Source organism: Microtus pennsylvanicus, chromosome 2 (genome assembly GCF_037038515.1).
Source record: "Microtus pennsylvanicus isolate mMicPen1 chromosome 2, mMicPen1.hap1, whole genome shotgun sequence".
Classification (NCBI taxonomy): domain Eukaryota; kingdom Metazoa; phylum Chordata; class Mammalia; order Rodentia; family Cricetidae; genus Microtus; species Microtus pennsylvanicus.
Genome location: NC_134580.1, coordinates 28,335,093 through 28,353,175, shown reverse-complemented (window position 1 = coordinate 28,353,175; position 18,083 = coordinate 28,335,093). Strand labels below are relative to the sequence as shown.

At 55.5% G+C, this 18,083-nt stretch overlaps 2 protein-coding genes across 2 annotated transcripts; both read right to left on the bottom strand.

The window, feature by feature from the left end:
* Positions 1–2,765: 2,765 nt before the first annotated feature.
* On the bottom strand, positions 2,766–6,255 carry Aqp5 (aquaporin 5). The gene is made up of 4 exons (XM_075960635.1): positions 5,745–6,255; positions 4,587–4,751; positions 4,060–4,143; positions 2,766–3,438 (listed from the first exon to the last, which is right to left on the bottom strand). Exons 1-4 carry the CDS (start codon positions 6,105–6,107, stop codon positions 3,253–3,255), a joined length of 798 nt encoding a protein of 265 aa, XP_075816750.1. The 5' UTR covers positions 6,108–6,255; the 3' UTR covers positions 2,766–3,252.
* A 6,859-nt stretch (positions 6,256–13,114) lies between these two features.
* On the bottom strand, positions 13,115–17,637 carry Aqp2 (aquaporin 2). Its single transcript, XM_075963560.1, has 4 exons — positions 17,278–17,637; positions 14,644–14,808; positions 14,071–14,151; positions 13,115–13,419 (listed from the first exon to the last, which is right to left on the bottom strand). Exons 1-4 carry the CDS (start codon positions 17,635–17,637, stop codon positions 13,210–13,212), a joined length of 816 nt encoding a protein of 271 aa, XP_075819675.1. The 3' UTR covers positions 13,115–13,209.
* Positions 17,638–18,083: the final 446 nt, after the last annotated feature.

Genomic DNA, 18,083 nt, shown 5'->3' with positions numbered 1-18,083 from the left:
AGACACTAAGTGCCCTGACAGCTTCTTTCCCAAGATCATACAGGACAGACCTCCTTGGCTCCCACTCAGCCTGGGACAAGGTCTTTCATCCCCTGCGGGCAGGCAGGCATTGCCCAGTTCCTGGTTTTCCTGCTCCAGCCAGCACCATCCTGGGCCCAAACAGTCCCAGACTCTAGTGCCAATCTGAGCTCACTCATGCTCAGAAGTCTTTTGTCCCAGCCCCACACCTGGCTGCCTGCTGCTCCTCCTAGATGTAAGCTCCCACGGAAGCCCGCTTAGGCCGGGGGAAGTGGTGTATGTGTGGGGGGAGGCGAGGCCAGCAAGAGAGAACTAAAGCATCATCACAAGGAAGGGGCTCAAGCCAGTCTGTGTCACCTCGCTGGCTCTGACCAGACTGACAGGCTGCCAGGTCACTCTTGACGGAGGAGGGGGCTGAGCTGAGGGGAGCTGCAATCGGATCCTCCCCCCAAATTCTTCCTCCTGCCCACCCACCTAAACTGCCACCTCCTGCCCACCACCGTCCAGTTTTAGCTCGAATCTTCTTCCATCTATCACAGCACCTTGTCCATCCACTCTTGATGGGAACCGGCAGCTTCCGGAGAGAGGAATAGACGCAGAGGAAGAGCCTTCAGCTGGAGAGTATGGGCTCTCCGTCCATGCCACCTTCAGGCAGAGAAGTCTGTCAGAGAGCTGACAGGGCATGTGTGTGCTTGGGTGGATCTTCCACAGGTGCGCTGGCTGCACACAGTACATGGAGCCTGGCTCTGTGAGCGCGCGAGTGGCCAGGGTGGGGATGGGGGCGCCATGACTGTGTCTCGCATACCCATGCTAAGAGAAGAGGAACACACAGGGAAGATATAGCCTCCCCAAGCACAGCTGCAGGTCAGTGCCACAGCTAGGAGCCCCAGAGATGGATAGGATTAGTGTATGTGTTTGTGCATGGCTCTTTGTCAGTTCATGGACGATCACACACAGATGCACAGCGCCCCCTGCTGGCAAACCTGCCTGCCCACGGCTCTAACTGGATCAGGCAGAGCAGTAACTCCTCTGCATCGATGCCCCACCCACGCTGAGGGTCTGTCTCTTGTAGGCCCCTGTTCACCCTGTCACAGGTCCCTTGGGGCCTGTTAGACAGGAAAGTGCAAATCAGAGTTGTCTGAAAGCTGAACTGGTGTTCTGTTGCCCTCTGCTCCTCCTCCTGGGCAGTGAGGTACTGGGCTGGCGAGGGGCTACTCCCTGGTTACCTCAGAAACCTAAGCCTGGGACACCCTCTTTGTGCTCTTGAGCAGCCTCGTCTCTGCCTGGATCCAGAGTCCAATCCCAGGAAGTGATGTGTGTGGATTTGGTGGGCGAGTCTGCCCCCTGCTGGTTAGAGCTGGCACTTGCAGTCAGCACCCTCACTTGCAGGAAGTGGGAAAGAGAAGGCAAGATGCAGAGTGTGTGTGTGTGTGTGTGTGTGTGTGGTGTGTAGGGGTAGGTTCTGTGTTCAGTTGACTGGTGTTCCATGGAAACCTGTGGGGCAGGCAGGTTTGGGTCCAGCAGTTTTCACTGCCTTTCAGACCTAGGCTATTTCGGGGGTAGCCTGGGTGGGTTGGCCTCCCAGCCTGGGCCTGCAGCTTCTCCTTCCCATTCCTGCTGCCTCTGACCCTGCTGAGGCGAAGCTGAGGAGCAGCAGACTCAAGCAGGATCTGGAGAGCAGACGTCCCTACTCTCTCAGAGGTACGATCCTTACTAGGGTCTAATTCCCAGTCAGGATCTCACTTCTCCTCATGGCAACCCAGGGGGCAGGGAATTAGATCCCAATTCATGGGCTCCTCATCCCAGAGGTAGCAAGATTTGAATGTGGGGCCGTGTGGTGGTGGTGTATGCCTTTAATCTCAGCCCTTGGTGGGCGAGGCAGCCTGGTCTACAGAGACAGTTCCAGAACAGCCCTGGAACTCAAAACAAACTTGAAAAACAAAACAAAATAAAAAAAGATTTGGAGGTGGGTGGCCAGTTTCCACCCTGGATTCTAACCATGGTGCTGGGTTGGGTGCTGACTACTCATGGGTCTTTACCCGCTCCTCACTGAGAGGCCGTTGGTACTCCTCACAACCCTGTGGGGAAGCGTTTGGATACATTTTACAGGTTAACAATGGAAGCTCAGGAGTTTCCCTAGTGTCAACAGCAACTGGACAAGCAGGCAAGGACAGGAGGGGTAAGGGGGTGACAGGATCCCCTCCCCACCCTGCCAAAGGCAGAAGACAGAAACCCCGAGGAGCTGGGTGGGGAGATGCTGTGTGCCTATGAGGGAGATGGTAACCTCTGAGCACAGGCTCCAAGACGCCGCCTTTCAGAAACACTGGAGTCCCAGAGAAGGAAGCTCCAGGCTGGTGCTGAGAGCCTCTCACCCCTTTGGAATCTCAAGGGCCTGGGTTGGTTCCCTCCTCACCCTACCTGGCACACCAGGCCCTCCTCAAGTGGCAGGGACTTAACATAGCCGAAGGGATAGGCAGAACGGGCGTGTGACTTGGCTATGGACCCTCTTCTTGGCCCTCCCTGGTCTCTTGTGCTGTTTCTGTATTTTTCTGTTTCTACATGTGGTCTCGCCACCCTCCAGCTCTCTGGTCCTGCCCGCCTCCCCTAGCCTCAGCTTTTCCGTCTGGAGGACTTGTCTGACAGTCTCTGCGCCCTCTGATGAACATGTGTGTGGGTGTGGTATCACAAAGGGAGACATGACTGGCCATCATCCCAAGAGGTTTCTAGAGGGAGATGACAGCGGGACATGAAGATTGATGGTTTTACTGGGAAGTGCCCAACCCCAAAACCAGCACCCCCCCATCCTTGACCAAAAATAAATAGGATGGCATTCAATGAACCATCTGTTCTTCTGCTGAGGGGTTCTGGGGGATATCCCCTCTGCCCACATGGGGGCTGGCTTTGGCACTTGAGAGGTTGGGCTGGGCGACATAGCAGGCTGCTACCACCCCTTTCTGTTGTGGTCCTGGGCAGTCTGTGAGCTCGGTACTGCAGTCACAGTCTCTGAGGTCTGCCCTGTGGCATTCATTCTGAAGAGACCCTGTCCCTGTCAGACTCCAGCCCCTGGCCCCACCCGAGTGTCCCGCTGTGGGCTTCTGCTTCCATCTCTATCGTCAGCGTGGGTCCAGTGCCTCTTCCCCACCAAGAGGGCGGTGGGAAGGATGCTTGGAGGTCTAGTTTTCTTCTTCTTTGCCAGCAGTTCAGGGATGAGGGACTGGCCCCTGACTGTGCTGGTCAGTGTGCCGTCAGCTCTATGGTCTTTTTCCGCTCTTCCCGATGGTCTTCCCAGTCCTCGTCCGGCTCGTATGTGCCTTTGACGACGGCCACACGATCACTGAGGCTCAGGGAGGAGGGGAAAAGCAGGTAGAAGTAGAGGATGGCAGCCAGGACGGCCCCCACAATCGGCCCCACCCAGAAGACCTGCAAGACAGGGTTAAAGCAGAAGCTGAGCCCCGAACTCATGGCCTTCCTCATGAGGACACAGACACACAGACCCGGAAAGGAAATGGACGTCCAGGTTTCCAGTCCTTAATGACAAAGTCATGGACCACAGACACGCAGACCCTCCAAGGAGGCAGGCAGAGCCCAGGACAGACAGGCTTCCTAATCCCAGTCTAAAGAGAGGCAAGGCAACCTTCCAAGCAGCCAAACAGAGCTCCCAACACGATGTCTTCCAAGGAGCAGAGCGGAGCCAGCAGTCCCCTGCTGAAGACCCAGCAAGGCTCTGCCACCCTTTTCTGCACTCTAAGCCTGGCTGACATATGGATACAACACACTGTTCAGAGGGACAGTCCCAGAAAAACATGCCCCCAACATCTCCACTTGGACAGATACACACACAGATGCCCATTCCACTTCTAGAGAAGTGTTGGTTCACTCCACCCGTCGGGCTTCATTTCAGCCCATTCTGTGTTCCCGTCTCCTTCCAGCCCCCAGGTTCTGGGCCCATAACATCCAGAAAGTGCGATCACTCCTGGACTTTCAGTTCCGTTCCCTGTGTTTCCAGCGCCTGTTAGGGAGCCAGGGGAGGCCCACACTCACCCAGTGGGAGGGGCTGAACCGATCCATGACCACCGCTGGACCGAAGGAACGGGCTGGGTTCATGGAACAGCCGGTGAAGTAGATCTGGGTAGATGGGGGTCACAGTGAGGAGGGCACCGTCCCTTCCCCTCCCACAGAATTCTGGTTCTCTCAGGTCACAGTGTAGGGACCACCCACATCTCAAAGTCGGGTTTTCCAGTTCCTAGGTTGCTGACACTGTTCACGCAGCCCACCTGACCATCAAACCATGCCCTCCAGACCATGTCCTCTTCCCTTTTCAGCCTCTTTTGGGCCTAATTCTCTGACCTCACCATCCCTTCCACTTAGTCGCACTGTTTCTCAGTCCAGAGAGGCTTTTGGGGGAGTTCAAACCTAAGGCACAGTAGGACTACAGTCCAGAAGCCCCAAGACCAGGCCTTAACCTCTGCCGGGTCTCATCTTTCTGGAGGAGTCGCTGTTCTAGGGCTCCATATTCATCTTGAGTGGCCTCTCTCCATGACATCCCAGCTTGTGTCAGCACTACTCACCCCCACCAGGTGGCCCAGTGTGACAGACAGGCCGATGGACAAAGCTGGGGAGCCCACTGGGCTGGTACGGCGGGAGTCAGTGGAGGAGAAGATGCAGAGAGCCAGCTGGAAGGTCAAGATCAGCTCCACCACTGTGGCCTTGCCAGGCGTTGTGCTGTTGCTGAGCTACAAGGAAAAGCTGGATTAGGTCCCTGCTGCCTTCAGGTTCTGTGACGGTTCTGGCCTTCAAGGACACCTAGAACCTGAGTTCTTGGAAGCCAAGCCCTCTGCATGAACCAGACAAGCCATTCGTTACAGAAACTATACTTCAATGTGCACAGGCTTGAAGCTCAGGCCTGTAGCCAGAGGGTAGGGTGTCAGCGAGTTTTCCTGAGCACCATCGTGTCAATGGCTCTGCCCAATCCCCAGCCCCCACAAGCTGGCATTTACCCTCCCTCCTGTGGGCAGCTGCCCAGTTTGCCTCCTGCAAACTGCCCCTGGCCTCCTATCCGTGCCTGACCCGCTGCTGGTGCCAACCTCAAACCCGTCTCTCCAGTGTGGCTGACTCACGGCTTGACAATGGCCGCGAAAATCCTCCTCTGTGTTTGATTAATGAACCCAGTTCACATGGGACAGGGGGCTGAATCTAGGGCTGCAAAAATGGGGAGACAGTAGGGGGCAGGAGCAGGGGTTACAAAAGGGGGAGCCAGTATTTGGGAAGTGTCACATCATAGCTTCTAAGTGTAACACCCATGACACTTGCTGTGCTATGCCCACCTCCATGAATAAATTGGAAGCCCATGAAGATCGGGGCTACCCAGACCACGATTACGATCCATTTCTCTTTGAAGGTTCCATTAAAAGTAAACGGCCAAGGGGATGACAAGAAAAAGCTCACAGGTGAACCTAGAAGCCAAGGGGATGTTTCGGCAGCCATGGGGAGCAAGGCCAGGCAGAGCAGCGTAAGAGGAGGGGCAGATGAAGTAGAGTGTGAGGAGAAGCTGGGACAGGGGACACAGCTTGGCCAGGAGGTTGGTTGGTAAACCTATTTTTCCTGGTAAAGTTGTTGTGTGCCAGCCTTTTGGTTGTACCCATTCTCAAGATGGAGAAGCATGGAGGATCTGGTCTTAATGTCCCCAGGGTCTCTGCCCACGCCTCTACCGTCTGCTAGGCACTCACCGCATTGACGGCCAGGTTGCCCCGCGCATTGATTGGCGCCAACCAGTAGAGGATGCCTGCCCCAGCAATGGCGCCCACCAGCTGGGCTGCCACGTAGAAGATAGCACGAAGCAGCGAGATTTGGTTGCCTACTAAGAGGGCCAGAGTAATGGCCGGATTGATGTGGCCACCGCTCACAGGTCCCAGAGCTTGAGCCAGGGTACCTATGGCCAGGCCAAAAGCGATGGAGATCTGCAGAATGGAGGGCAGCGCCGAGGGCCACTTGAGTGCCGAGCCCAGGCCAAAGAAGACGAAGATGAGGGTGGCCAGGAACTCCGCAAACACGGCCTTGAAGAAGGCCACTGAGCACACCTCCTTCTTCATGGTGGCCTTGGGTGCCCGGTGGCAGCGGCAGCGTCGCAGGGAGGCCGTCGGGGCGGCGCTGGCAGCGGCGGGCCTCTGGCTTCGGGGCTCTGCGCGCGGTGCGGCGCCCACTCCGTGGCAGGCGGCCTGGCGCGGGCCGGGCAGGGGTGCGCTATATAGAGGGCGCGCGCCCCGCGGCGGGCAGAGCGCGGGGGGGCCGGGGGCGGCTCCCGTGCCCAGGGGCCAGCGCAGCGCGCAGGGAGCGAGCCTGGCGGGCGCGCGCTCGCCGCCCCCCGCCCCGCGCGCCCCCGACCCCCCGCCCGCACAGCGGCGGACCCGCCCGGGCCACGTGACCCACGCGGCGGTGTAGACCGGCCCGGCGGCCTGGGTCGCGCGCATCGTGCGCTCCGCGCTGCTCCCGCGCCCTCCTGACCGACGTACGTGCCCGGGCTCCCTGGGCTGCTGCCTCCCGTCGCACAGAGCTCTGGAAGTCCCTCTCGTCGGCCTTCACCCGCGGCCCGGGACGGCTGACAATCTTTCCCTTTTCTTCTCCTTGGGCTTTTGGTCCAGCTCCTCCTTTTCCTCGCACGACCAGGGCATCCTGACCCGGCTTCACCCACGGCCGGGCCAGAGTGATGCGACTCTCTGAGGACAGCGCCTCTTAGCTCCCTATCCGCCCGTGGCGGGGGCGGTCCGGCGATCGTGGGCCTCTCCCCGGTCCAGCCCGGCTGGAGCGGGGGCGTTGGGTAGGGAACACAGTGCCAGCCTGCCCTGCGCTTGGCAATCCTCGACGCCACGTGTGGCAGTGTCGGCTCTAGGCAGCAGACTCTAGGAGACATTCTCCATGGCAGCCCTTGGGAGCCCTGGGGTGGTGAGCGATTTGGGCTTAGGGAAGAGGCCCTGAGACTGGGGTCAGAGTGAAGGGTCTTGGCCTCTCTTGTTTCCGACCCAGAAGTCCCTCATTTTAGTACCCCGCTTCCTTCTCTCTTCCTCCTCAGCCAGACTCTTTAGGTCCATTTAAACCCTCATTTAGTTTTGGTCTCTCTCCAAGTCGGCTTCTAATCCCTGTTGGTCTTTCTTCCAAACGTGGCAGTCTCGGTTTCTCTCTCTCTCTCTCTCTCTCTCTCTCTCTCTCTCTCTCTCTCTCTCTCTCTCTCTCTCCCTCCCTCCCTCCCTCCATTTCTGCTACCTCCCACAGTCTCTTTGCCATTTCCTTTTTTTCTATCCCTTTTTGTTTTCTACGTCACCCTCTTTCTGCCTGTCTCTATCTCATTTTCCGACTCTCATACAGTTTGTCTTTCTGGTCCCCACTGCCACCGCAATCAAGTGCTTCCACATTCTAGGACTGGGTGACACATTTTTCTAGTTCCCTGCTCCCTCATGTCTCTTATCTCTCCCCTCTGGGCTTCCAGACCTCCTTTGCTGCTCTCAGCCCTCGCCAGGTTTGGTATGTGTGGAAGGACAGAGAGCTTTCCAGGGCTTGGGGACAGGGCAGGGACCCACCTCAGGGCCCCCTCTGCCCTCCCCATTCATGCTTGAGCACTTTGCATTGTGCCAGCCATAGGGCAAGGCTCAGGAAAGTCATCTCATGCTATGATCCACTTAAAAACCTCCCAGGGCAGTTATGTCCTAAGGTGCAGCCGGGAGAGAGAAAAGAGACGCATGTCCAGCAGAGGGTGAAAGGAGGCGCCTGCAGAAAAGCAAGACCCTGGAGGAGGGACTTCAGGCCAGGTGGCAGCTAAGAGGCCAAAGAAAACAGGGTCCAAAGAAACCCTGCTATTGTTTCCCATTCTGCCTGGCATTTCCTGCTGAGCGACTCCTCCCCAACGGCTCCAGTCAGGTGGACTGTTCTTTTCTCTGTAGAGTTGCAAGGCTATGCCCCCAGCAGGGCAAGGCAGCTGCAATAAGGATTTTCTTTAGGGCTTGAGGTTCAGACTGGAGAAGGGCCACAATCGCTTCAGAGACCTGGAGGCCAGACAACCCCACCCCCTCTCTGTAGCTCTTAGATTGCCTTCCCTAGGCACCGCTCTCCTTTTTTAAAAAATTAATTTTTTATTTTTCTTCACTTTTTTTGTCCAGGCACTGTCTTACTGAATTCGTAGGTCTCACATTCTATTTTCCCCGAGTGGGCAGAAGTCAGAGCTCCTGGTAGTCCGGCCATCAAAGGGCGTTCCTGCCTGAGAATGAGAGCCTTATTCTTCCCCAGCTAACAAAGGACCGGGAAGGCTAAGAACTTGCTTTTGCTGGGAAGACAGCTCAGTGGTAGAGCCATTGCCTAGCATGTGTGGGGTCCTAAATTCAATTCCCAGTGCTGGGGAGGAAAAAAGTTAGTTTGGGTCAGGCATGGTAGCTCACACCTTTCATTCCAGCCTTTGAGAGGCAGAGGCAGGCAGATCTCTGTGAGTTCGAGGCCAGCCTGGTCTACAGAGTAAGTTCTAGATCAGCCAGAGACTACATAGTGAGACCCTATCTCAAAGACAAACAAACAAAAGAACTAGTTCTTGCCATTTTCTGGATTAAAATACAAGCTGGAATTGTCTCTTCTGTGTTAATTATTTAATTCCAAGCAACCTTGTGAGAAGGCCAGAACTCAGAAGTCACTTGCTCAGGCTGGCACAGTGGCCTGGGATAGAGACCACAGACGTGGTCACAAGGAATGGCCTTGGTGTAACCAAAGAAGGCCCCATCTGTCAAGGTCCCCCCAAGGGCAACCGGTTCTGTTTCCAAGGATTGCGTCTGAGGCCTTTTCATCTCTAACCATCAGGGTCGCCAGGTCCCTTACTGGAGAAACGATGGGAGAGAGTTTCTGGCAAAATTATGGAGACATGGGAAGAGAAAGAAGCCTATTACCCCAGAGTCTGGATGGAGCCTCTTACCAGCGGAGGACCAAAAATTTCAACACAGTTGGCAACTTTTGCTTAAAGATTTCTCCTTTCCCAGCCACAAACCCCCAGTTTTCTAGCCTCTCAGGGAAGATGCCATTTACAATAAAAAAAGGCTTGTGAGATGTGGTGTCTCCTGGCGTTTTCTTATCTCACTGTGATCCCACCCAGGACACCTCAGGAGCTCCTTTACAATCTGTTATAGAGAGGGGACTCAGACCAGCGAGGAGTCAATAATCCCAACGCAATTAACATTTGCTTAAGGCTTTCTCCTTCCCAGGTTACAATTAAACCTGTAATTTTCTACCAATCCCATCAGAAACGCCCTTTACAGTAGAACAGCACATCCCAACCTCCTTGCCCAGCTTCCAGTTTTACTTTTTCAGACCCAAGGCCTCCCTAGAGCCCCTTCCAGAGGCACCCTGAAATCCGGCACCCCGTTGAGAGTCACCGACGCGCCCTATATAGCTAGCACTCAGACATGTCACTGGCGGTCTTCACGGTCTTCACTGAGAAGCCGGTGCCCACGCACTCAGCTGGTCCTCGTTTTTCTTCTAATAAAAGTGTCTTTTAATGAACTCCAGCCCTACTTTGTGCTGGCGTCTCCTGGAGTTCTTTTCTGTGTTTGAGCCAAGGATCCGTTCTGAACTAAGATTAAGGGAACTCAGGTACTTGTGGGTGACAACGGGGCTGGGATTCCGTCCCTGCCACTGCTGTCAGAGGTACTATATTTTAGAATAGGGGCTGGAGAGATCGTTCCCTGGTTAAGAGCATTGGCTGCTCTTCCAGAGAACCTGGGTTTGATTCCCAGAGCTCACATGGTGGCTCGCAATGGTCTGTAACCCAGTCCAAGGGATGACCTATTCTGGCCTCCATGGGCACCAAGCACATACATGGTGCACAGACATATATGCAGGCAACATGTTCATAACACATACGATAAAATAAAAGTAATAATAAGAATTGTCTTTGCCCTGCACACTCAAGGTTCTGACCTTCCTGTTCCAAAGGATGTTCCCTATTTATCTGGGAAGAGTGTCTTTCTACCTGTGGCCGAGGGGCTAACATCTCTCAGAGAAAGGCTCCTCTCCCATCTCTCCTAATATAGGGACCTCTGGAAGGAGAAGGTTGGGGTGGAAATGTTAGGAACCTGGGACTGTCTCGGGCAAGTGGACTGAATTGATCATTTTTAAGCTGTGGGAGAGAGGAAGCATTTATTGACAAATGAGCATTTATTGTTTCCTATATGCAGAACACCGTGTTGACAAGACCAAAAGGAAGAGACAGTAAGAGACTGCCTTGCCTCCGAGGGGCTTACACTCTTCCAGTGGGCGTGGTGTACCTTCAGGGCCACAGCTTGTAGACACAAACATCAGAGCAACTTTTGGAGGGATGAAGTCATTCTGCACAAAATGGGAAAGGGGGAGGATGCCACCGGGACAGTCCAGAGCTGTGTGTGTCCCCAGCTTGGGGACCTGCAAGTCTGCTCACCTGCCTCTATGCAGTGCTGTGTCTGTCTAGTTTGGGTGTGTCTGACCTCCACCTTCTTGACTGGGTGCTCTTCAAGGGCAGAAACCACCCATGAGTCCTTGTGGCATTTCCTCTGACCCACTCACCACCCACTTCAAGACCATCTGTCCACTACATGATAGAGACTTGGACTGGGCTGAGTGTTCTGGTTTTAGTCGGGGGCTCTCAGGAAGAGATTGGGGTTTGCCTCAGAGGAAAGATGCGGGATCTTGTGTAAGACAGCCTGGGTTCAAATCTTGGCTCTGCTGTGTATTACCTGTGTGTCTTTGGGCCAACCTTTAGGGCCTCAGTTCTAGAATCAAGTGGGAAAAGGAGCATTTGCTCTGCCTGTCTCACCAGGTTGGAATGTTGAGGGGATTGTGTGGAAACAGGAAAGCCTTACATGGCTGGGGACTGTGACCCTTCCTGAACTGATGGAAGGTCTCCATAGATGAGTTAAGACGTAGGAAGTGGCCAGCCCTGGTGCTGGGACACAGAGACACGTGTCACTCTTATTCCCTGATTCTCCTGTCATTTAGGCTTCAGTCTTGGGGTGGATGTGACTCAGGAAGTGGTCCAGATACATCCTTGACCTTCAAGAGGGGTGCGTTGGGGTAAGTGGAGTGGGCATGGGGTTCCTAAATCCTTTGAGCTTTCAGGGCAATGACCGAGAGGCGGCCCCAGAGGTCAATGACGCCACTCTTCGGAAGCCCTGAGGTCAAGTCACTGTCAGCAGTTGTTGGGGTATGGGAGGGTCCTTCTCACAGCGTGCATGCCCAATGAGCCTCTTCTTGCCTCCAATGAGAAGTTTGGTCAGGCAGACACAAAGGTCACAGCTACAGAGATTTTGTTTTGATCTGGTCACGTGAATGGGGTGTTGGAGTGAGGCTGGTGCTGTGGACAGATGCAGTCAGAAGTCTTGAGAGTGTGGGGTGTGCCGGGTGGTGGTGGTGCACGCCTTTACTCCCAGCACTCGGGAGGCAGAGGCAGGCGGATCTCTGTGAGTTCGAGACCAGCCTGGTCTACAGAGCTAGTTTCAGGACAGGCTCCAAAGCCACAGAGAAACCCTGTCTCGAAAAACAAAAAAAAAAAAAAAAAAAAGAGTGTGGGGTGACAACATGGAGAAGAGGTGCCAGGCGTGAGCCTTGGATTAGTTAGTGGCTGCAGAGAGAGGAAGGGTGGCTGAGGGAGAAGGTGGAAGCCAGCCAGCACGCAGGCAATGAGGAAAGCTCAGAGCCTGGACCAGGAAGTGGCCAGCGCCAAACCTGGCTCCTTCTGTCTGGACCTTGGGGCCCCAGGGCTCCCGTTTGCTCTAACTACCAATTACACGAAGTAGAGAAAGCTAGAGGTCTGGCTTTTCTGCCCTCCCCTCCTGGAGATGGCGGCGATAATGAAAATGAGCCTAATAATGGAATCACAGTTCACAGGGCATCTTTATATGTATAGTCTTACTTAATCCCAGTTTAATCTCATCTGAGAGCCGTTGCCCTGCTCTGGCTTAGAAGTCTGGGTTCCAGATTCTGGACCCGCCTCTGCCTGCTCCAGTCACTTCCTTCCTTTGATCCAGGAGAGCGCAGACTGCAAGGTCCACACAGTAAGCGTCAGGCTGTGGGAGCTGGCGGCGTGGAGCACACACAGGCCAGGGAGGGAGGAAAGGAAAGAGGGAACAGAGATTCCTGCGGGGGAGGGGCAACAAGTGACGGAGGGGTGTTGCTTGGTGCCTGTGGTTGCATGCCTGAGCACCTTGCCCTGCCAGCCATAGGCATGTGCTGTGTGTCAGGCTCCCGGGCTCCCTTGCGAAACCGAGTGTCTCCTTTCATGCAGTATCTAATTGCAAATCTCCCCTCTCAGGACAAAAGCTGCGGCCCGATGGAGGGCTTTTGTTTTCTTTGCCCAAGTGGTAGACTAATCTTTGGGGGGGCTCCCTGGGGAAGAGAGTCAAGCAGCACCCTCTCCCCGTTGAAGAGCCCTCCCTTAGGGTAGAAAAGGAGTCCTTGGATACCCAGTCCTCCCTTCCCCAGAGGTTATGTCTAGGGGACTTGTTCTCTCGTTGACAGGCTCCTTCCAGCAATGAGTCCTGGCAAGTCTTTGGGCCGAGGACTGTTAATTTGATAGAGTCTTCCCAGGGGGTCGAGGATGAGGTTGGAAACAAGCTCCCCACCCCTTCCTGGACCTGACTTGCTAGGAGGACTCTTCCATAGCGGAGAAAGTGGATTTATTGCAGGTGTCAGAGTGGGCGGCCAAAGCGGGAATGAGAAATCCCGGCCCTGTATCACCATGGGCATTCAGGGTCACACTCAGGCACATGCAGACCCTGCACGTGAGGAGAGAAGCATGCGGAGATGGACGAGCACTTTTACACCTGAACAAAACCAGATACCAACCACAGGCCCCCAAGGTGGTCTCTACCCACGTTTCCCCTGCACCAGGTGCGGGCTCTCCAGAGCTCTCCTTCTCCCGCCCGCCTGCTTTCCCTCCCCACTGGCTTGTCTTCCCAAGTTCCTGGTTCCCTGCAAGAAGTGAGCCGGATGGTCGCTGGGGCCAAGACTTCGGGGTGGGGGTGCTGCCAGGTTCCCGGGAGAGCCCCTTCTTGAGGCTCACCGCGCTTGCTGGCGCTGGAGCAGCCACTGCACCGGGGGCAGACGGTGCGCCGGGGGAGGGAAGGGGCGGGCGGTCGCTGACTGCGCTGCGGTACGCTGCGCTGCGGTGCGGGATAGTGCGGGGCGGGGCGCTCAGGCTTTGCTCCCACGCGGCAGGCTCTGCGGGGAGTGGAGCTCCACCGACTGCCGCCGCCGCACCTCGCGCTCCTCCCAATCAGTGTCGGGCTCTAGGCCCTTGAGCACCGCCAGGCGTTCCTGCAGGCTCTTGGCCGAGGGGAACAGCAGGTAGTTGTAGAGGAGGGAGCCGAGGATAGCGCCCACCAGGGGTCCGATCCAGAAGACCTGTGCGGAGTGAGAGGAGAGGTTCTGGCACGGCTCACCCAGCCCCCCCGAACCCCCTGTACACTCTGCTGTCCAGGCTGCGTAGGAACCGGCCGTCGGGTGCCTCTGATACCGTCAGCATGAGCTGCCAAGGGCCACTAGTTAGTGTAGGGGGTGAGTGGGCAAATTCTTAAGCCTGCTGCCTAGCTGGGAGTCCGGATTTTACCACTTGTGTGAACTTAGACAACTCACTTTCTCGGAACCTGTTTCTTTTCTTACAAGAATGTCCACTTCCTAGAGATGGGGCAATTAAACGGGCAAGGTTTGCAAAGCTCTGAGCAAAGGGCCCAGCACATACCAAGCTAACTGTTAAGCATGAGTATCATTTACTGGGTCCTGAATGCCAGGCACTATGTTATGGAGATAAACTCGCTTAATTTTCCCCAAGAAAACCGATAAAATACTGACTGTTATCTTCGTTGATAACAAGGGACAGGGGAAGACAGAATCTTTGGCATGGCTCTGAAGGGTGAAACAAATGTTTCTCAGGGCCTCAGGACAAATGGAGAGGGATTGAGAAGTCCACTCCTCCACCCCCCCATCTTTTATAGCCCCCTAGTGTCTCTCTGGGATGATTTCTAGGAATGGGGAAGTCAGGGCTTTGGCCATTACCCAGTGGTCATCAAACTTGCCCGTGATGACTGCCGGAGCCAGGGAGCGTGCTGGGTTCATGGAGCAGCCTGTGAAGTAGATCTGCGGTAGGAGGTGGGGTGCGGGGTGCGGGGGTGGGGTGGGGGAGGAGGGGGTAGAGAAAAAAGGAGACTGAGAACAGGGTGGGACAGCCTCACCTCCACCCCCTCCCAGTGCTTGGAAGCTTGGACTCAGTTTAAGGTGAACCCATGATGAAAGGGGGCATGAATGGGGCACGCCTTTCATCCCAGCACTCGGAAGGCAGAGGCAGGAGGATCTCAGTGAGTTCAAGGATAACCTGGTCTACAGAGTGAGTTTCAGGCCAGCTGAGGCTACATAGTGAGACCCAGACTCAAAAAAAAAGAGTAATTAATTCCTTTGGGGTGTCTAGGAGCCCCAGTCTCAGGTTATGTGTCTCCCTTGGGCATTCTGGGAAACTGTCCCTCTGGGGAGTTGTATGCGTCTATCTCTACAATGTCCCATGTGGATGTTTCTTTGGGGGACACGTATGTTTTGGTTCCTGCAGGGTGGCTGGAACCTGCGGCCGTGACTTACTCCAAGGAGGTGGCCCAGGGTTACAGAGAAACCGATGGAGAGAGCAGGGCTGCCCAGGTTGTCACCGCGCCGCTCGTCCGTGGAGGCAAAGATGCAGATCACCAGCTGCAGGGTCAGGAAGAGCTCCACGGTCACCGCCTGGCCTGCTGTTGCGTTGTTGTGGAGCTGGAGGGGGGCGGTGAGTGAGTGGAGGGGAGATGCTCACTCTGCCTGCCCCCTCTTCTGTCCCCCTGCTTCTAGCTCCATGGAAGCCCTAGGGTGAGAGCCAGAAAACTGCCCCCTCCACTCTAATTGCCACCACTACCCTTTCTGGATCCTGGCCCCGAGGCAGGGCGGGGACCCTGGACAGCCTGAGGATGGGAGGTGGATCCTAGAACCTAACAGGCATGGAGGCTGAGATCTTTGAGAGGAAAGATGTCATGATTCAGATTTGGGGGAGGGGTCTGATTGCAGAAGGAAGCTTTGGGACTGGTAACAGAACAGTCTGTTTCTCTAGGTCACCCCATGCAATGGGGTGCGGAGGGGATCAATCTTCCTGGGGTCCCACGGTCAAAGAACATATAGTCTTCACCTCTCCCCATTGCATTCAGAATTCTGTCCCCAGGGCTGCTCCCTGCAAATCCTGTGGAGGCGGGGTGGAGGGTGGGTGGTTGGGGGTGGAGGGGTAGGGAAGGGCGGAGCGGGGGCTCTAGATGCTGAAGGTGGGGTGCCCATGGTCAGTGCAGCTCCTGCTGTGGGAAAGAAGAGAACTTGGGGTTGAACTAAGAGGCCGTTTCATAACCTGGCCACACCCAGTGCTGATTTCTCTCTGGGTTTGTCATCCTGTGCCCCACGCCCTGCCCTCTGGGGTTGAGCACTGCACAGGGAGGGCGGGTGACAATTCCTAAGCCCCACACTCCTTCTCTAGGTCCTGAGCTCCTAGCCTCAGCTTCAAGGTCTTTCTAGGGTCTAGCCTCAAGCTCTGCTCTGCTACAGCCTCCTAGAGACAGGAAAGAGGGCTTGGAACTGCCGCTTCTGAGGCTTCTGTTTGCTGGGGGACTGTTTGCTTTGGTCTCAGTGTCCCATCCTGTACAACGAGGATGATAAGACCAATCCTGGAGGATCAAGGATGACAAGGGCGAGCTTCTAACCCCTCTCTTGTTGGCAGTGGCTGTTCAAGGGGGACGCTCGAGATGTGGGTCTGACATCACATAGTCTGGACTATTTCTAGATGACACTGTTTACTGCCTCCATGATTTGGGCCTACTGAATGCTGGGAGACCTCAGAACTGAACTTACAACGCTGTACCAAGGATAAACTAGTATGTGGCCTGGCAAAGGGCAGATCTGCATCGAGGGCAACTTCTGTGGTCCAAGCTGACTCTTGGTGTCATCCTCAGAGAACCTGAGCAGCTCGGGTGGCCACTGGTCTCTCACCAGGCACTATGCTGCCTTATTCCAGACAGGCAGGCTTCCCGCCACCACGCAAGATGGGGTCAATGCAGAGGAACAGCCTTTGATGGTGACTGCTGGGTAGGCTGGGAGATGTTGGTGGACAAGGGCTGGCTGCTCCCCAGGGTCTTCCTGCTAGAAAAAGCCTGAGGTGTGCTCTCAGGAAGTTCTCCTTTGACTCTGGCTGGATGTCTGCCTGTTGTAAAACCCATTTAATTTTTAATAGCAATAGATACATTCCATCCCTCGCTTCGGCCTCCCTAGCCTCGCTGTATTCTCCAGTCTGAAGAAGAGTGTTTTTCGTCCCTCTCATAAGGACAGTCACTCCTTCAGATGAGGCGAGTGTGTGCAGGGCCGAGGGAACAAGTAAGTGGCGAAACAGAGAAGGAGGCCTGAGAGGTTCTTGCTTTCCTGGTTTGGGGTAGGGGTCTAGTGCTGAAGGGTCCCTAGATTCCTAGGCCTGCGCAGATTGGAGAAAAGAAGGACCATGGCTCCATTTTCTCCTCTCAAAGTGTCCCGGGCACTGTGCACCACCATGGCACGAAGGCATCATTGCTTGGCAAGCTGCAGGCTTCTGTCAGGTTCTGGTAATTCTGGCATGAGCAAACTCTAGAATGTTCACTCCACCACTTCCCTTCCCAAGTCTGTTTCTTTGTTCGCGAGACAAAGCCCAGATGGTATTATTTAGGACAATTGGTTGAGGGAGAGATTATGGGTTTTGCAGCTGAATCAGGGTTTGAGGGTTTAGCACACACCCTACCCACCCAAGCCCACCCTCCCTTACGGAGCTGTCAGTGTTTGGCTCGTGAGGAACTATCTAGTCCTCACACAGTCAGTGCTGTGGAGAGATGTCATCCCTTCCTCTCTAGATCTCTGCAAGCACACTTGGAAGTTCCCGAGGCCCCAAGGGGCTGCTTATTTGTTCTAGGGTGCTGTGTCTGGCTGCACTCCACCCTAGGCCTCCTCTGGAGTTCATCAGAAACCCGAGCATGCTCTCCCTTGGTAGGACTGGGTGCAAGGCCCCCAGGTGGCCAACAGGATTCTGCTCCTGGTGACTCTGGCTCTCTCCTCAGCTCTCCTGATGTAGCTGTGTACCTAGCCTAGCTCTCTGTTTCCCCGCTCGGCTTGTCCACACCTCTCATCCAGCCCCAGGGTTCTCAGTGTCCACCCCTCCCAGAAGGGGCAGAGCTTCAGGCTACTCACAGCATTGACAGCCAGGTCCCCGCGGATTTCTACTGGAGTAATCTCATGGAGTATCGCAGCCCCGACCACAGCCCCCAGCAGCTGGGCAGCCACATAGAAGGCAGCTCGAAGGAAGGAGACATGGCAGCCCACTAGGCAGGCCACAGTCACAGCAGGGTTGATGTGGGCCCCGCTGACATGGCCCAGAGCTTGAACCAAGGTGCCAATGCCCAGGCCAAAGGCCACAGCGATCTGAAGCACAGACGGCGGGGAGCTGGCCCACTGGAGGGCTGAGCCAAGGCCAAAGAAAACGAAAAGGAGCGTGGCCAGGAATTCAGCCAACACGGCCCGGGAGAAGGCTATGGATCGGAGTTCCCACATGCTGCCCAGCCTTCTGAGCCCTGGCCAGGGGTCTGGGCCACGGGAGTGGCTTTTCCTTGCCCCTCTCTCTCTTTCTCTCTTCTCTTTCTCTGGACCTCTGTGGAGGCTGGACCTTGGGCATTTATAGGACCTTTCTATCCTGGATTTGGGCACGTGGGATAGAGGAGGTGTGTCTGCCAATACCATGTTCTCCCATGGTGGCCTTGCCCCCAGCCCTGCCCCTGCCCACCCAATGTCCTATCTTCCCATCTTGGCTTCCACAGCCGACTAATGTTCTCATTAATGAACTCCAGATAAGGATTGACGTCCCCTGTTTTCCGTGTTTGTTCCCTCAGCTACCCCAGGGAGCTGCCGCAGGGCCTCCCCTGCCTCCACAGTGGCCACCACCAGCACCAGTTCCTGTAGAGAAGACCGTGTCCAATGGCTTTCTCACTGACTGACTGGTC

Coding starts and splice junctions, on each gene's coding strand:
- Aqp5 (XM_075960635.1), bottom strand. CDS start 6,107: ATGAAGAAGGAGGTGTGCTCAGTGGCCTTCTTCAAGGCCGTGTTTGCG. Junction 4,752..5,744: donor GCAACCTGGCCGTCAATGCG/GTGAGTGCCTAG, acceptor TTTTCCTTGTAG/CTCAGCAACAGCACAACGCC. Junction 3,439..4,059: donor GGTTCAGCCCCTCCCACTGG/GTGAGTGTGGGC, acceptor CCTGTCTTGCAG/GTCTTCTGGGTGGGGCCGAT.
- Aqp2 (XM_075963560.1), bottom strand. CDS start 17,637: ATGTGGGAACTCCGATCCATAGCCTTCTCCCGGGCCGTGTTGGCTGAA. Junction 14,809..17,277: donor GGGACCTGGCTGTCAATGCT/GTGAGTAGCCTG, acceptor GCCCCCCTCCAG/CTCCACAACAACGCAACAGC. Junction 14,152..14,643: donor CCCTGGGCCACCTCCTTGGA/GTAAGTCACGGC, acceptor CTCCTACCGCAG/ATCTACTTCACAGGCTGCTC.